At 45.9% G+C, this 18,580-nt stretch overlaps 1 protein-coding gene across 4 annotated transcripts in view; it reads left to right on the forward strand.

The window, feature by feature from the left end:
- SCAPER (S-phase cyclin A associated protein in the ER) overlaps positions 1–18,580 on the forward strand; it is a 163,725-nt gene that overhangs the window by 52,495 nt on the left and 92,650 nt on the right. For 3 of the 4 annotated variants that reach the window (XM_045573439.1, XM_045573438.1, XM_036415597.2), the window contains exons 16-20: positions 4,855–5,010; positions 6,182–6,324; positions 9,586–9,667; positions 13,052–13,204; positions 14,415–14,522. In XM_045573439.1, the coding sequence (XP_045429395.1) occupies positions 4,855–5,010; positions 6,182–6,324; positions 9,586–9,667; positions 13,052–13,204; positions 14,415–14,522 (642 nt within the window). The remainder of the gene's footprint in view (positions 1–4,854; positions 5,011–6,181; positions 6,325–9,585; positions 9,668–13,051; positions 13,205–14,414; positions 14,523–18,580) is intronic. The other variant, XM_045573440.1, reaches the window with a different exon arrangement.

An 18,580-nucleotide genomic window follows, 5' to 3' on the forward strand; every position in this document is an offset into this window, starting at 1 on the left:
ATTTGTTAACTCAGCAGCTGTTGATGGACGTTTGTTTTCAGCTATAACTGCATTGAATATTCATGTACCAGTCTCTGTGCAGATGGGTGCTTTTATTTTCTTGAGTAAATACCTGAGCATGTATCATGATAGGTTCACATGTTCATGTTTAACTTCTTTTGTTGTTGTTAATCCTCACCTGAGAATGTGATTTTATTTATTTTTTTAAATATATTTTATTGATTTTCTTTTTTTTTCTTTTTTTTAATTTTTTTTTAAATCAATCTTTATTATTCATATTGTTACAAAGGTTCCTCATTTCTTCCCCCCTCCATCAGGTTCCCACCTCACCCTCCGCCCCCTCCCCATCCTCCATTGTCCTCATCCATAGGTGCAGTTTATGTTCAGTCTCTTCCTCCCTCCCTTTCCCCGATAGTAAATCCCTTTTCAGATAGTAAATCAGCTACTTAGCATTTTCTCATATCAATAATACCACCACATGCCCAATGATACATTTCACACAAAAGATATTTCCAAATAGGTCAACCAGCCTCATCCAGGCCCCACCCAAGGCACTCACAGATCAACACCCCAGCCCTATACTAACTCAACACATCCAGATCTAAGCCTTCATCACTTGATTCAGCAGACCCTCAAGTTCCCACAAAAGTTTCCAGCCATGTCTGAGAGGCAGCCATGGGGCAGGGGCAGGCGAGGAGCGAGCTGTTCCGGGCCTGGCTGTTCCGGGCCTGGCCTCTGTTGCTCTGGTTTGTTCCACAACCAGCTGCTCCAGGTCTGGTCACCGCTGCTCCCGACCTAGTTGCTCTGGACCTGGCTGCTGCTGCTCCGGGCCTGGTCACACCCGACCCGGCTGCTCCGGGCCTGGCCGCTCCCAGCCTGGCAGCCGCTGCTCCGGGCCTGGCCGCACCAGACCCGGCTGCCCTGAGCCCGGCTGCCCTGAGCCCGGCTGCCCCGGGCCCGGCCGCTCCAAGTCTGGCCGCTCCCAGCCTGGATGCTCCGGGCTTGGCTACTGCTATTCTGGACCTGGCTGCTCCCAACCCGGCTGCTCTGGGCCCGGCTTCTTCGGGCCCGGCCACTCCGTGTCTGGGTGTTCCTGGACTGGCCTCCCTGGGCTTGGCTGCCTCCGCCTCAGGCCTGGCTGCCACTGCCCCAGGTCTGGCTGCTCCAGTGCTGGCTGTTGTTGCTCTGGTTCTGGCTGCTGCTGCTCTGGGGCCTGGCCGTTGCTGCTCCGGGCCCGGTTGCCATTGCTTTGTGCCTGGCCACTCTAGGCCTGGCCGCCGCTGTTCCAACATTCTGTCCTTTTTTTTTTTTTTTTTTTTTTTTTTTTTAACGCATTTATGTTGCAATGTTGGCTGGTGAGTTGAGTTCTGACTTAGTCTTTGAATTTTCAAGATCTTCTTTGTATTCTTTCTTAAGTAATTTTACTATCTTTTGCTCTCACTTGATGTCTTCACATTGAGAACTTTGGTTTCTTCCTCCTGTCCTGGGAGCTCAGCAGGTTGGCCTGTGGCACCCCTTTGTTCTCCACGGGCTCCCGCGCTGTTCCAGCCTGTTGCCGGGGTCGGCGCCACCCAGGAAGCAGCCCCCGGCCTTGGCTCCATTGCCCGCGCTCAGAGGTCGATGGCTCAGGGGCAACCCCCCACCCCCTGAGGGCCCCGGCACCCGGCTCCCTGCTGGCGCCCAGCTGGCTGGTGTCCGGCAGGGGTTCCTGCCCCCTGTCGCATTCCTCCAGTCTGGAGCTTTTTTTTTTCTCCTTCCCGCTAGGGGAGTCCAGGATCAGAGTCAACAGACTGTCCTCTACGCGCAGTGCGCGCGACTCTGGGGGCTCCGCTTTTCGCCACTCCCCTGGGATTCCGCCTCACAGCCCCGTCTCCCCCTGCCCAAGCCTGGGTCCCCAGGGTCTGGTCCAGGACTGGGGTTCAGAGCAGTCCAGACTGAGGCACAGTGCCGCCGGAGGCTTTGTTTCTTCACGTTAGGGTAATCCAGCATCAAAGTCAACATTCAGTCCTCTGCGCACAATGTGCGCGCGACTCCGGGGGCCCTGCTTTTTGCTGCTCACTTGGGATTCCGCCTCACAGCCCCGTCTCCCCCGCCGGAGCCTGGGTCCCCAGGGTCTGGCTCATAACTGGGGGTCAGTGCTGCCGGTTCGGGGGTTTAGCCCAGGCTGGGGGTTTTATTTCCTTCCTGCTAGGGAACGCCAGGCAGCATCCAGTCCTCTCCTGCTCTCCGGCTGTGACCTCTCCTCGCGCGCGTGCGTGCGTGCGAGCGCGCAGCATGTCTCCGTACCTTAGGCTCTTTTTCAGCTCCTCTGACTTTCCTTCTGGTTTTCTCTTTCCTTCTTGTTGTAGAATTTTCAGTCAGTCTGAAGCTCTGGGCGATGTCCACTCTACATTTTAGTTGTATTCCATTGAAATTGTTGTGTGCTGCTGCGGTTAGGTGTCTACCCGAGCAGCCATCTTGGATCCTCCTTTATTGATTTTCTATAGAGAGGAAGGGAAAGGGATAGAAATAAAATATATTTTATTGATTTTCTATAGAGAGGAAGGGAGAGGGATAGAAAGCTAGAAACATCGATGAGAGAGAAACATCGATCAGCTTCCTCCTGCACATCAGCCACTGGGGATGTGCCTGCAACCAAGGTGCATGCCCATGACCGGAATCAAACCTGGGACCCTTGAGTCCGAAGGCCGACGCTCTATCCACTGAGCCAAACCAGTTATGGCGAGAATGTGATTTTAAGAGAGACTGTAAGGGAGGGAGGGAGACAGAGAGAGAGAAATACCAATGTGAGAGAGACACTTTGATTGGTTGCCTCCTGCATGCTCCCCAACCAGGGCCAGGGATTGAACTTGCTGTCCAGGTATGTGCCCTTGACTGGAAATCAATCTGTGTGTGTTTTTAAAACACATTTGTATTGATTTCAGAGAGGAAGAGAGATAGAAACATCAATGAAGAGAGAATCATTGATTAGCTGCTTTCTACATGCCCTTTACTGGGATCAAGCCTGCATCCTGGGCATGTGCCCTTGACAGGAATCGAACCTGAGATCCTTCAGTTCGAAGGCTGACACTCTATCCACTGAGCCAAACCAGTAGGCTTGATGTGTGTTTTGCATATATTTTCTCTCAATCTGTGGATTGCCTTTAAAAAATAAAGTTTTTATTGGTTTTGAGAGTGAGAGAGAGGAAAGGAGGGGGAGAGAGATGGAAACATCAATGATGAGAGAATCATTGATCGGCTGCCTCCTGCACACCCCACACTGGGGATGGAGCCTGCAACCCGGGCATGTGCCCTGACCGGGAATCGAACCCTGACCTCCTGGTTCTTAGGTCTATACTTAACCACTGAACCACGCCTTTTCAGTTCTGTAACAGTACCTTTTGAAGTCCTACAAATTGATAAAATTCAAAACGTTGGCCTTTTTTCTTCTGTATTTGGTGAGTTTTACATCCTATTTTAAAAAGCTTTACCTTAACCTAAGGTTACTAAGATTTTTTTCTCAAGTTTCTTTCTAGAAGCTTTTAATTTTACAATGATGTCTTTGTTCCATTTTGGGTTATTTTTTGTATATGGTGAAGGCGAGGGTTAAGAAGCCATTTTACCGTGTGGATAACTAATGTTTCAGCACCAGTTGTTGGAAATCCTTTTCTTTACGTGTCGAATGGCTTTGCTGAGAAGCGCTGGCTGTTTGTGCAGGGCTGCTTCTGGCTGTCAGAGGTAGCAGATGTAGTGACGGGTTCCTGGAGTCTTTGCTTCTGTCAAAGAGCGTAGCTCAGCCTTTACTTCCCCATTTCACTGTATTTTTCTGGCTTTAAAGCATGAAAACTCTGCCCTAGCCAGTTTTGCTCAGTGGATAGAGCATCTGTCTGTGGACTGAAGGATCCTGGGTTCGATTCCACTCAAAGGCCTGTATCTCGGTTGCAGGCTCCTCCCTGGCCCGCAACCAATCGATGTGTTTCTCTCCCATTGATGTTTCTCTCTGTCTCTCCCTCTCTCTCCTACTCTGTCTAAAAATCAATGGAAAAATATCCTCGAGTGAAGATTTTTTTTAAAAAGAAAAAAAATGAAATGTTCAACCCCACTGACTTTTTTCCAGCGTTCTCATTATCTACACTTTACTCATGAACACTGCTGTCAAGTTGTGCTGGACTCTTGAAGAATCAGAGTATATGAAGTTGAGGGTGTACCTAAGTGTCATTCACTTAGTATATGTTGAAGAAAATGATTTGTTATTTGAGGTTTGTCCAAACTCCTTAGAATACGTATATGAAATTGTTTTAACCTCAATGTAATTTGTATGGTTGCAGATTATAAGGATATTATGTAGAACTTTATAAGATGGTCTCTATAAGAATCCTAATTTGTTGACTTAAAGTACTTTCTGTGGCAGACCTTTATATCAGTACTTTAAAATATATATATATATGTATTTTACTGATTTTTTTACAGAGAGGAAAGGAGAGGGATAGAGAGTTAGAAACATTGATGAGAGAAACATTGACTAACTGCCTCCTGCATACCCCCCACCGGTGATGTGCCCGCAACCAAGGTACATGGTCTTAACCGGAATCAAACCTGGGACATTAAAGTTCGCAGGCCGACGCTCTATCCACTGAGCCAAACCGGTTTTGGCTTTATATCAGTTCTTACTGAGGCCTAAGGATTTATTTTATAAGTGTATTATTATTCATTTTTTTAGGTAAACATTGAAGAAAACACTCATAGACTACTACACTTTTGTTTTATGCCTTCATACTGGTTTACGTTATAATATATATAAAGACTGTAACGTTTATTTTTGTGGCCTACCCTAGAATTCACTTTATTTGAAATTCACTTTGTTTTTTATTGAAGGTAAATGAAATCGCTTTCATCAATACCCTGGAAGCCCAGAACAAACGCCACGATGTGTTATCGAAACTGAAGGAGTATGAGCAGAGGCTGAATGAGCTACAGGAAGAGCGGCAGCGAAGACAGGAGGAAAAGCAAGCACGTGACGAAGCTGTCCAGGTAGAATTCTATTTGGCAACATCTATGGAGCACCTGCCGCCTCTTATAAAGGGGGGCGGGGGCGGGGGGGCAGACTCTCCCTTAAGCTGCCAGAGACCAAGCCCTGTGGTTCCAGGAGGTTTCATAAGGCGTGAGAGTGAGGAGACACTATTCCAACTCCTGGGCCATAGTTTGCTCTTTATCTGGAAGGATATAGATGAAGGTGACCAGACATCCCGCTTTTGGCAGGACAGTCCCGATTTTGAAAAATTTGTCCCACATCCCAAAAATCGGGACTTTTTTAAAACACTGCGAGACAAATTGTTCAAAATCGGGGCTGTCCCACCAAAAGCGGGACGTTTGGTCACCTTAATATAGATTCACTTCATACAGCCGTGCTCCCTTATCAGCACGTTTATGGAATCCCTCCCTGGCAAGATGCTTCCGTGGAGCAGGAGTTTCCCTCTGACCAGGTCCCGGAGCAGTGCATTGCCGGTACTCACAGCCAAGGCATAGCTACATGGGACAGACGGACAGACGTCAGGGGAGGGGAGGGTGGGGGCTGGATGAAAGGAGGTGAGAGATTAGCCCAAGTGCCCCACCCGGCAGAAAGACACTAGGCACATGCATTCACCCCGTTTTGATAAAATGTCTTCCGCCTTCATGTTGGTGACAATTGTCGGTCTCTCGGTAAACAAAGGCACAGACATAATGTACTTAGACCAGGCCACCCAGCTGGTAAATAAGGGGACCCAGTGCCCGCCTTTGAACCACTATGCCAATATACAATGCTCTTTCTCCTTGCCGCAAGCTTTTCTCCACTAACTCCTTTATGAAAGCATAGTCCGGATATAAAATCTGTTAACTCTGCTTTCTTCGTGATGTTTTGGTATTTCTAGAACCATTTCTAAACACAGGGCTTTAGAAGTGAGTAACCACAAAATACTTATTAGGTTCTTGTGGAATATGAATAACATAGTATCTGCCGAACGTAGCATTTATTCTGATCATCATGTGTAACACTGGTAAACTACGAAAACCATACATTGCTGCGGTTTGATTTTTGTTTAAGTTCGTGAAGCAAACCTTAATGACAAGCCAGGGCTCTCCATGGTTTTAATATGGACGTTGATGGCAAAGCTGTGTCATTTTCACATAAACCTAACATCTTCTAAAACATTTCTGGCATCAGGAACGAAAGCGAGCACTGGAGGCAGAGCGGCAGGCCCGGGTGGAAGAACTGCTAATGAAGAGGAAGGAGCAAGAGGCGCGGATTGAGCAGCAGAGGCAAGAAAAGGAGAAGGCCCGTGAGGACGCCGCCCGGGAGAGAGCAAGGTACGGTTGCGAGCTCGAGCCTCACGGACATTTCGCAGGGGGTCCAAGTTCCCACGTCTTAAAGGTCCAAGTTCACACCACGTCTTAAAGGTCCGTGTTCACACCACGTCTTAAAGGTCCGTGTTCACAACACTTCTTAAAGGTCCGTGTTCACACCACCTTCTTAAAGGTTCGTGTTCACAACACTTCTTAAAGGTCCGTGTTCACACCACCTTCTTAAAGGTCCGTGTTCACACCACGTCTTAAAGGTCTGTGTTCACACCACGTTTTAAAGGTCCGTGTTCACACCACCTTTCTTAAAGGTCCGTGTTCACACCACGTCTTAAAGGTCTGTGTTCACACCACCTTCTTAAAGGTCCATGTTCACACCACCTTCTTAAAGGTCCGTGTTCACACCACATCTTGAAGGTCTGTGTTCACACCACGTCTTAAAGGCACCTGCTGTCGTGTAGATACTTAGAACCAGTCCAAGTACAGAATGCTGATGTCCAGGCTCTACAGCATCATGTTCAAGCGAAAGACTTTCTGACATTTCTGTCGGACGGAAAACATGATTTTTCAAAAATATTTTGGGTTGAAGAAGTAGAGTTTGATTCTGGCTTGCTTAATTACCAGAGGGGATTTTAGGAACAAGTTGGGAGCAGGAGGGGTAGGAGCTTAGAGGACCTTGCTGACATGCACTTTTTTTTTCTTCTGACCTTTTGTGTCCAATTTGGTGAATGTGAAAATACACTTTTCTTTGGTGTATGTGAAAATGTACTGTCCAAGACTAATAATAAGGCTGAGTAACTCTTTGCATACTTACCAGCTACTAAGTTGTTGTTGTTGTTGTTTTTATGTATAATTCCTATTTAAGTTTTCTGTCCACTTCTGTGTTGGGATCTTTTTTATTGATGTTTAGTAGATACTAATTCTTTGTCAGCTCACATATTGCAAATAAATTCGCTAGGTTGGTCTTGCCTTTTCACTCTTTTTATGATGTCTTGATTATACAATCCTTGGTTGCAGTGTAGTAAAACTGGACAAACTATGGTTTGTGCTTTTTGATCTGGTTTATGAAATCCTTTTTTATCCCGAGTCAAAATATTCTTCAAAATGTCATGGTTTTTCTATAATAGCAAAGTGTGTATCTACAAAGAGTTGATTTCATTGTATGGTTTGAGATAGAAACACAATTTATTTTTCTTCATGTGAATATCCAATTGTTATTGAAACATCAAGTTATTGAAACATCAAAATTTTCCTGCTCATCTGGAGAACTTTCTGACATAAATCACATTTCCCTGGATGCATGGGTCTGTAGGCTCTGTCCTCTGGTCTGGTGGTTACTTTCTTTATTCTCTGATTTAATTATCAAAGCTTTGTCATAGTTTTTGGTATCTAATGCTGTTAGGACTGTCTTGGCCCTTTCACATTTCTTTCTTTTATTTTTCTTTTTCTTTTTTTTTCTTTTTTTAAATATATTTTATTGATTTTTTACAGAGAGGAAGGGAGAGAGATAGAGAGTGAGAAACATCGATGAGAGAGAAACATCCATCAACTGCCTCCTGCACTCCCCCTACTGGGGATGTGCCCACAACCAAGGTACATGCCCTTGACCGGAATCAAACCTGGGACCTTTCAGTCCACAGACCAATGCTCTATCCACTGAGCTGCACCGGTTTTGGCCCTTTCACATTTCTATCTGACTGTGATTTGTCTAGGTCGGTTCTCTTCATGATGTGGGAAGTGTTTGGCCATTATTTCTCCAGGTATTTATTCGCTCCTCTGAGTTTTTAGTAGTTTCTCAGACTTCCCATGGTTTTGATGATCCTGACAGTTTTGAGAGTGGTCAGGTATTTTATAGAACGTTGCTCAGTTGGGATTTGATTCATGTGTTTCTGATGGTTAGAGTAGGCTTATAGGTTCTGACAGTAGGAGCACAGGCCCAAATGCAAATTTCTATCCTTAACATGTCAGAGGTTCATGCTGTCCACTGGCCTTACCTCGGAGTTTGTAACCTGGGTCACCTGGTTAGGAGAGGGTCAGGTTTCCTCCTTGTGTCGTGACTTTACTTATTATTTATTTTTTATTTCTTTAAAATATATTTTATTGATTTTTTACAGAGAGGAAGGGAGAGGGATAGAGAGTTAGAAACATCGATGAGAGAGAAACATCCATCAGCTGCCTCTGCACACCTTCCAATGGGGATGTGCCCGCAACCAAGGTACGTGCCCTTGACCGGAGTCGAACCCGGACCTTTCAGTCCGCAGGCCGACGCTCTATCCACTGAGCCACACCGGTTCTGGCTGTGTCGTGACTTTAAAAGTCTCCCTCTGCTGTCCTTCCTGGGAGCAGCCACTAAGCATAGCCCACACCTCATTGGGCGAAGAATCACTGCATAGCTTAGTTGTAGTAAGGACGTTTGTGTGTCCTCTCCCATTCATTCATTCATTCACTCATTCATTCATTCACGTGTCAGTGTGGACTTTTCTGTATCTTTTTGTGCTTTCAGTTATAGACCGTTTGTGTATTATTCATTTTCTTGCTCACTTGTTCCACATCGGACACTGGGAGCTCTTTCATTGGCCCCTGTGTCCCCTCGACGTATGTATGTCGGTGGTTTCTGGGCACCGCCTCCCTCTCCGACGCTGCAGGCACGGTGCTCCAGACACTCTGTGCTCTTCGTTTGTTCAAGGACCCTCGTTCCTCTGATGGGAATGCTGTTCTAAACTGTTTCTCTTCTCTGCGAGAGTCCCTGTTTGTTAGCCATTGTCATAATATTTTTCTTTATTTTGGCATACTTTTAATTATCTGAGCATGTTTATAATAGCTGTTTGCAGTCTTTGTCTGCTAACTCCAACATATGACTTCACTCAGAGTTTCAATTGACTGCTTTTCCCCACGCCTTTGTTTGGGGTTGTTTCCTCCTATTCTCTGGGTGAGTTCCTGCCTGTTCTAGTCTTTGGTTGTGGTTTTACTGGCATGCTTCAGTGACAGTCCTCGAGCTAATATTTAACCCCCTGCCTGCGTCCAGAAACCTGTTTCATAGCTAATAATCTTTGCTGCTTTCCAAGCACTTAATGAACACTATGTCTGGGACTTACCAGGCACTTAGAAAAATAATTTTTAAAATTTAATAATAACCCTTTAGAACAGCGGTCACCAACCGGCGGTCCGTGGGGGCCAAAGGCCGGTGACGCTGGTTTAGGATATATAAGCCCGTAAACCCGAATCGTATTTTCTAACCACGCGGTTGGTTTCTCCACTGGGTTCGCACAGAGACCGGGAAGAACGACTGGCCGCTCTCACGGCCGCTCAGCAGGAGGCCATGGAGGAGCTGCAGAAAAAAATACAGCTCAAGGTGGGATTTTACGCGTCTTATTGTGAAATCTTTGAGCTGTCACGGAGCATGAGATTAAATTTGTACTTGTTCAGTTAATTGTATAGAAAATCAAATTATTTTATATTTCTAATGCTGCCTGATAAAAGAGTAATATGCAAATTAACCATCACTCCACTACACCCACCAGCCAATCAGATCAAGTATTCACATTAACCGCCACCAAGATGGCTGCGGCCATAGAGAGCAGGAGAGAGGCTTGAGTTTCCCCTGCAATAGAGGAACCCAAGCTTCTGGAGTCCTGACCAGCCTAGATCTCCACTCAGGCTACAAAGTTCCAATTATAGAAGATAAATAAATCCCAGATACCAGGGCCTCTGCTTGGGTCACCAGGGGGTGTGGCAGGCCTGCAAACCACCACAGGTCCCTCGCCCAGGCCTCCCCATGCCCCAAGGGAACCCCCACCCTGATCCCGGACACCCTTCAGGGCAAACCAGCTGGTCCCCACCCATGCACCAGGCTTCTATCCTATCTAATAAAAGAGTAATATGCAGATTGACCATCACTCCAAAACACAAGATGGCTGCCCCCATGTGGTCAAGGATCCTGCCCCCATGTGGACACAAGATGGCCACCACAAGATGGCCAGCAGGGGAGGACAGTTGGGAGGGACCAGGCCTGCAAGGGAGGGCAGTTGTGGGTGATTAGGCAAGCAGGGGAGGGCAGTTGGGAGGCACCAGGCCTGCAAGGGAGGGCAGTTGAGAGGGAACAGGTCTGCAAGGGAGGACAGTTGGAGGTGATCAATTCTGCAGGCGAGGGCAGTTAGGGGTGACTAGGTCGGCAGAGGAGGAAAGTTGGGGGCAAACAGGCTGTCAAGGGAGCAGTTAGGCATCAATCAGGCTGGCAGCAGAGTGGTTAGGGGGTGATCAGGCTGTCAGGCATAAGTGGTTAGGGACAATCAGGAAGGCAGGCAGATGAGCAGTTGGGAGCCAGCAGTCCTGGATTGTGAGAGGGATGTCCTACTGCCCATTTAGACCTGATCCTACTGGGGTCGGGTCTAAATGAGCAGTTGAACATCCCTCAAGGGGTCTCAGATTGGAGAGGGTGCAGGCTGGGCCGAGGGACACCCCCCCACACCCCATGCACGAATTTCGTGCACCAGGCCTCTAGTTTTTTGACAAGACATATGATTTGGCTACCATCATATTGGCTAGTTCAACTATCTGAAAATTTAATTTATTTTAGTAAGCAATTGAGGGGGGAAAAATAATCACATTTTAACATTTCTTGTTTTTACTAAGCAGTGGTTATTATAAACTAGAGGCCTGGTGCACAAAATCGTGCCCATCGGGGAGGGGGTGATCCGATCTGGAGCGGGGCTGGCCAGGGGGAGGGGCAGTAGGTGGTTGGCAGGTTGGCTCCACCCTCTGGTCGAACTCCTGGTTGAGCTGGTCGAGGGGACAATTTGCACATTAACCTTTTATTCTATAGAATAGGGTAGTCTCACTGGCTTTAGTGCTTAGGAATTGCGTGTTTGTAGTTTGGAGATTCGATAAGCTCACATTTTCTAGAAAAACCTTCACCACCAGTACTGCAGCTTCTGGCAGTATGAACACTTTGCATTCTGCCACAACTATTTACATGTTGGCTCCTCACAGAGATTGTAAATTCTGTTCGGAGGACACTGCACTTGGCTATTTGTGTCAGCCTAGAACTTGATCACTCATTGACATTTAATGCGGTAAATATTTAGTGAGCTTGTGGTGGGCCTGGGAGTAGAGATGAGCAGGACATGACCATAAATTTCAAGAAACTCTTGCTCTCATGTGAACTTCCAATGCCGAGCTCACAGTTTCCTTGTGGACGAAGGTCACACAGAGTGCCGCTGAAGTGAGGGGGGTACTCAGTCCCACACGGAGGGGGAGGGAGGGAATCCTAGAAAGTAATTCCTGCCAAAACCGGTGTGGCTCAGTGGATAGAGCGTCGGCCTGCGGACTGAAAGGTCCCAGGTGCGATTCCGGTCAGAGGCATGTACCTTGGTTGCGGGCACATCCCCAATAGGGGGTGTGCAGGAGGCAGCTGATGGATGTTTCTCTCTCATTGATGTTTCTAGCTCTCTATCCCTCTCTCTTCCTCTCTGAAAAATCTCAATAAAACATTAAAAAAAAAAAGAAAAAAAAGAATTTCCTATTGGAAGAAAGGAGATTCTTATTTAAAAAAAAAAGAAAAAGAAAAAGAAAGTAGTTCCTGAGCTGAACCTTAGAAGGAAGATGATTACATGTGTGGGAGAGCGGGTAGTTAGGTGGGATGCCATGTAAACCGCATGAGACAGTGTGAGGGGCGTCGGAAGCCTGAAGTCGTGCTGTTTGGTTTATTTGCCTTGTCCTCCCGGAAGTCCCTGGGGTGGGGACAGCTAGCAGCGTGGCTGGTGCGGACAGAGGACTGATGTGCTGACGGTGAGCCTGTTCTCTCCCTGTAGCCTCATTCCCTGCAGGGTCCTCGGGGGGTGCTCCTCAGAGGGGCGCTGTGGGTGAGGGGTGCAAACGCTCCTTATGAGTCATCGCTCCCGGACAGTGACACGCTGCAGGCTCCATTCACAAAGTCACGTTTTAAAAACCTTCTCAGCTTCCACTTCCTGTTTCCCAAATTTATTTGACCACAGAACCTCTTCCCCGAAGCACTTACTAATATCCCATGCAGGGGTCCTCAAACTTTTTAAAGTGGGGGCCAGATCCCGGTCCCTCAGAGAGCTGGAGGGCCGGACTATTTGAACTACTAATTCCTACTGTAACACCTCGGCTGCGCTCACTGCCCAAAAAACCTGGCGGGCCGGATCAGACCCCTCTGCGGGCCGCATGTGGCCCGCGGGCCATAGTTTGAAGACGCCTGTAAGGTGACCAACCGTCCCGCTTTTGGCGGGACAGTCCCGATTTTTAACAATTTGTCCCGAGTCCCGCGGCGTTGTAAAAAAAGTCCCGATTCTTTCCAAAAATTAACAAAAATAATATAAAACTCATATCCTGGCTAAATAGCCACATGGCCACCGAAAACCATATATTCCCTTCCCGTTCTCCTGCCGTTCCCTAGCTTGTGCAATCTTTCCAAAAATCGGGATTTTTTTTAAAACGCCGTGGGATGCGGGCCAACTGTTAAAAATCGGGACTTTCCCACCAAAAGCGGGACGTCTGGTCACCTTACATTAGCTCCATGGAGCACATTGAGAAAATGTAACTGTCCGTGCAGCAGATATTAAAGGTCTTTATGTACATTCATGTCCTCAGTGCAAGCGAACATTGAACTACGACATTCTGCTATTCTCTTAGAAGGTTTAATAGGAATTTTTTTCGAGTTATCAGTATAATTTGCATAACGTTTCACATTCTCTCCCTCTGATGTCCTCGGCAGCACGATGAGAGCATCCGAAGGCACATGGAGCAGATGGAACAAAGGAAAGAGAAGGCTGCCGAGCTGAGCAGCGGACGGCACGCAAACACCGACTACGCCCCCAAGCTGACCCCCTACGAGAGGAAGAAGCAGTGTTCTCTCTGCAATGTGCTGGTGGGTTGGCATTACTGATATCGGGAAGCTGTAACTCTTACCAGAGTCTAAAGTATGAAAACGTGCTCTCCCGGTTTGTAAAACTCACACACAGGCGTCTGCAGAATACCACGAGTTTCTTTCCTCGTCTTTACACGGAGTGAGACACAGATGGTTAGGCACCGGGAGCAGGTGTGCCGAGGACCGAGCACGCCGGGGTGGAAGTGGACCTGGTAGGCAGCCGTGGCACTGTGCTTGGGTTTTGATACCAAAGGGAGCCGAAACCAGTGTGGCTCAGTGGATAGAGCGTCAGCCTGCGGACTGAAGGGTCCCGGGTTCGATTCTGGTCAGGGGCATGTACCTTGATTGTGGGCACATCCCCAGTAGGGGATTTGCAACAGGCAGCTGATTGATATCTCTCTCTCCGATGTTTCTAACTCTCTATCCCTCTCTCTTCCTCTCTGTAAAAAAATCAATAAAATAGCCGAAACCGGTTTGGCTCAGTGGTAGAGCGTCGGTCTGCGGACTGAAGGGTCCCAGGTTCGATTCTGGTCAAGGGCATGGACCTTGGTTGCGGGCACATCCCCAGTGGGGAGTATGCAAGAGGCAGCTGGTCGATGTTTCTCTCTCATCGACATTTCTAGCTCTCTATCTGTCTCCCTTCCTTTCTGTGAAAAATCAATTAAATATATTATAAGAAATAAAAATAAATAAATAAAAAACAACTGCCATTTAAAATATATAAATAAAAATAAATCTTTTTTTAAAAAATCAATAAAATATATTAAAAAAAAAAAAAAAAAGTAAAGGGATGTCTTCCGGGCTGAACCTTGAACTTTGACACCTACAGGAAGTGATGCCCTGTCTAAAGTGGCTGTCACGGGGGCCTTTTTTAAAAAACATATATATATTTTATTGATTTTTTACAGAGAGGAAGAGAGAGAGAGAAAGCTAGAAACATCGATGAGAGAGAATCATCCATCAGCTGCCTCTTGCACAGCCCCTACCGGGGATGTGCCCGCAACCAAGGTACATGCCCTCGACTGGAATCGAACCTGGAACTCTTCAGTCCGCAGGCCGACGCTCTATCCACTGAGCCACACCGGTTTCGGCACGGGGGGTGGGGGGGGGGTGCTGCGCGTTTGACCAGAGGAGTCTCAGGAGTTCTAAAGACAACATTTCAAGCCTCGCAGCCTAGGTGCCTGACCTTGCCTGGGTTTTGTGCTTGTAGATCTCGTCGGAGGTGTACCTGTTCAGCCACATTAAGGGAAGGAAGCACCAGCAGGCCGTGAGGGAGAGCAGCAGCATCCAGGGGCGAGAGCTCTCCGACGAGGAAGTGGTGAGCTGGGCTTTTCACTTCTCACCTTCACACACACAAGCCGTGCTCCGTGTGGTCTGTGATTATTTAAAGCTGTAGTAACACTTAGTAGCTACTGTAGTAGCATACAAATGTGGTATTTTAGTATCCATATTAACACAAAAGTGAGAATTTAATACTGTGTTTAATACAATTTTAGTATAAAATTGTAGTATTTGTATATTTTAACTAGAGGCCCGAGGCACAAAATTTGTGCAAATGGCTTTGCCTGTGGAAGGTTGTCCAGACTATCAGATGTTTGACCGTTCGTTGATTTGCATATTATACTTTTATTATTATAGGTAATATAAGAAAAGAATTAGTAGTGATGCTCTACATTTCTTGGAAAACAGTAGACAATGAAAATTTCAGCCTTAGTGGGTTTGGCTTAGCCTTAGTGGGTAGAGCATCAGCCTGAGGAATGAAGAGTCCCGGGTTCGATTCCGGTCAGGGCACATGCCTGGGTTGCGGGCTTGATCCCCAGTGGGGGGTGTGCAGGAGACAACTGATCAGTGATTCTCTCCCATCATTGATGTTTCTATCTCTCTCCCTCTCCCTTTTTCTCTCAAATAAAAAGATTTTTTTCATATAAAACTGTGAAATTTATGTGATAATATATAATAATATCCTAATTAAATGATAGTATGCGATTTATAAAATTTTGGAAATGCTTTATTTATATACCTATAATATTATTTACCTGGAATTTAGCTTTATGGAAGCATTTTAATAAATGTTTTCTTCCTCCTGTTACTGAGAAATGGATAGCAGTGCTAATCTATGAATTTCTTGTTCTTTTTTGGTATAACAAATTCCCAAAGATGAAAAACTCATATTTGTCTGGCATCTCTTAACATTATTGTGGTTCTTTGAGGGCCATAACGGATGTAGATGCACATGTATGTTTAACCCTTTTTTTGAAGCATAAGCATGTATTAAAGTACACAGAACCCAGATGTACAGGTTAGTGGATGTTTACATGTGTCCCACTCATATCAAGTTTCAGGTAATCTCCTGCACCCCAGAAAGTTTCCTCATCTCCTGTCCTAATCAAAGCCCCACAAGGTAACTGACTGGTCTGTGAGTACTGGCTCCACCAGTTTGTCTGCCGGTCCTTGATGTGACAGGTGGTGTCATAGAGGATGTACTTTTTTATTTATTTTTATTTTTTATTTTATTGATTTTTTTTTACAGAGAGGAAGAGAGAGGGATAGGGAGTCAGAAACATCGATGAGAGAGAAACATCAACCAACTGCCTCCTGCACACCCCCCACCAGGGATGCGCCTGCAACCAAGGTACATGCCCCTGACCAGAATCGAACCCGGGACTTCTCAGTCTGCAGGCTGACGCTCCATCCACTGAGCTACACCTCGGCAAGGATGTACTTTTTGTATCTGGCTTCTTGTACTCAACCTGAAGTCTCAGAGGTGGTCCAGAATGCTCTGAGAAGTATACACAGTTCACTCTTTTTCGTAGCTTGCTGTCAGTGCCCTCCAGGCAAAGGCCATGAGACACAAAGGTCTAGTTGAGTAAAATTGGGTTTATTGATCTGTTTAAAAAGGGGAAATGCCATGGGTGTTATGGGGCTTCTCAGGAACGTGCTAGAAAGGACTTACAGGATTTGGGCCGTGCCCGGTGATTTGGGGCAGGAGGGGGGATGGTTCAAGGACCCGGGCTTGCCCCGAATTGGATGAGGAACTACCAGGAAGCAGGCAATTCTGTGATTGGTCCTTAATGAGGGAGAAGGAATGGAGCCGCTGTTTTCTCCGGAGTATCTGGGTGTGACCAACTCTGGAGGGAAAATCGCCGTTGTTGGGGCTCACTTCTGTCTGATTTCTGCCTCTCAAACGCCAACCACTTGGACTTCTCCAGCCGTATCCCGTCTCGTCCGCTCAGTAGGATGCGGCCGCAGGCTGCGCCGTGTCCCAGGCCAGCGGCACGAGTCCTCAGGAAGGCGGAGGATGCATGGGGCGCTCACCTCGTGGGCTGCCTCCCTCGTTTAGGGTCAGGATCTCAAGCTGTGCTGTGTGGGCTGTCTTTTTAATGCCCTCAAGTAGATGTTTTGTATATTTTGTGCAGCTTTTGGAGTTCAAAGATGAATCTAGTATAAGCAAGTCCTTTCTAAGCTCCATCCATGGTACGTGCCCTGAAAGGTGTACCATTTTTATTTAAAAAAAAAAAAAATATATATATATATATATTTTTTTTTTTTAATTGATTTTCCACAGAGAGGAAGGGAGAGGGATAGAGAGCCAGAAACATCGTTGAGAGAGAATCATCGACCAGCTGCCTCCTGCACACCCTACCAGGGATGTGCCCACAACCAAGGTCCATGCCCTTGACTGGACCCTTCAGTCCGCAGACCGATGCTCTATCCACTGAGCCAAACTGGTTTCGGCCCATTTTTATCTTTTGTGCGTATTTTTTCTGTACCTTTTCTATGTTTAGGTATGTGTAGATACACAGATACTTGCCCTTGTGCTCCAGTTGCCTCGAGTGGTCAGTGCAGTAACGTGGCACAACCGTAACCATGGGCAGGGCTGTCCGGCGCAGCCCTGTGCGTCAGGCTGATCATGGGTGTGCGTGAGCCGCTCCGAGGCCCACACAGCAGTGAGGCCGGCTGGCTGCTTCTCAGAACATGTCTCCATCATCAAGCAGCTCTCTGCCGTATTATTGTTGGTGAGAGCCCTTCTTCACAAACACAAGTATACAAATAGCAGTGTGAGCTGTCTGAGGTTAGAAAGGCAGTTTTAGCTGAAACTGGTGTGGCTCAGTGGATAGAGCATCGGCCTGTGGACTGGAAGGTCCTGGGTTCGATTCCAGTCAAGGACATGTACATTGGTTGCAAGCATGTCCCCAGTAGAGGGCGTGCAGGAGGCAGCTGATGGATGATTCTCTCTCATTGATGTTTCTAATTCTCTATCCCTCTCTCTTCCTCTCTGTGAAAAATCAGTAAAATATATATATTTTTTTAAAGGCAGTTTTATATTCCTCCCATGGAAGTTTCACTTTTAATCAGCGAAGGTATCTATAGTAAACATACTCGTTCTACTTAAAGTTATTACTTGTCATCTGTGATGTCTTTATATTCTGGACATCTGGTCTGTGACCCTTCTTTGACATACACGATTTTATTTATACCACCTCTGACCTAATAAAATTGTACCTTTGACCTTCTGCATTTGACACATCAGATAACTTACTCTTGATCTTTGACACATTCTGTTTTAAGCATATTGGGCAGCTGCCCGGCGAGCAAGGGTTAGTGTTTTGTGTTTTTATTTTCATTTGATCAGGAAATGTTTTGTTTCTCGAGCCTTCCCAAAAAAAAGGTTTGATGTTTTTCTCTTTTATCGTCTTAGAATCCAAATGATAGAAGTATGTGATTTTTAAAAGTCAAAACAAATGGGTGCTAGTTTAAGTATATTCCTGTTTTTTACTTTTTTTTTTCGTGCAATGCTAGAGAAATGATGAAATTTATTTTCATTAAAACTCAGATTTCTTGGTAGTCTGGATTTAGTTCACTAAAAGAAGCTGATAATGCTTTTCGTGGAAGTTGTGTGAAGAATAAAGTAAAAAGATTTTGGTGTGCTTTTTAAATTTGGATTTATGTATTTCTGTTTGTTGAGACTTCTTAGCTTTAAAAGCATTTTTAATGTAAGTTATACAAGTTCAGTTTGTTAGCCTGTTACATAAATATAGAGAAAATAATAATTTATTTTATTTAATTCATGAAAAGGAGTTTCCTGAAGGATTTTAAATTGTAACTTATTGGATGTTTACAACTAAGGGTGGTTTTACAAATCCCAAATTAGTATACAACTTTGAAAAATCATGCTAATTAGGTGAGTGAAGAAAAAAAGTAATCTTAGATTGGTAAAACCACAAACATCGGTACTCAGTGAATAGTAAGTTGATTTTTTTGGCCCAAGTGTGTCCAGCATTGGAATGGAAGAGGTAATAATGGCTCCAGAGATGGTGGCAGTCTGGGATGTAATAGAGAATTCCTAAGAGAGCTTTTTTTTTAAAAAAATACATA

Source organism: Pipistrellus kuhlii, unplaced genomic scaffold (assembly GCF_014108245.1).
Source record: "Pipistrellus kuhlii isolate mPipKuh1 unplaced genomic scaffold, mPipKuh1.p scaffold_m20_p_50, whole genome shotgun sequence".
NCBI classification, from domain to species: Eukaryota; Metazoa; Chordata; class Mammalia; order Chiroptera; family Vespertilionidae; genus Pipistrellus; species Pipistrellus kuhlii.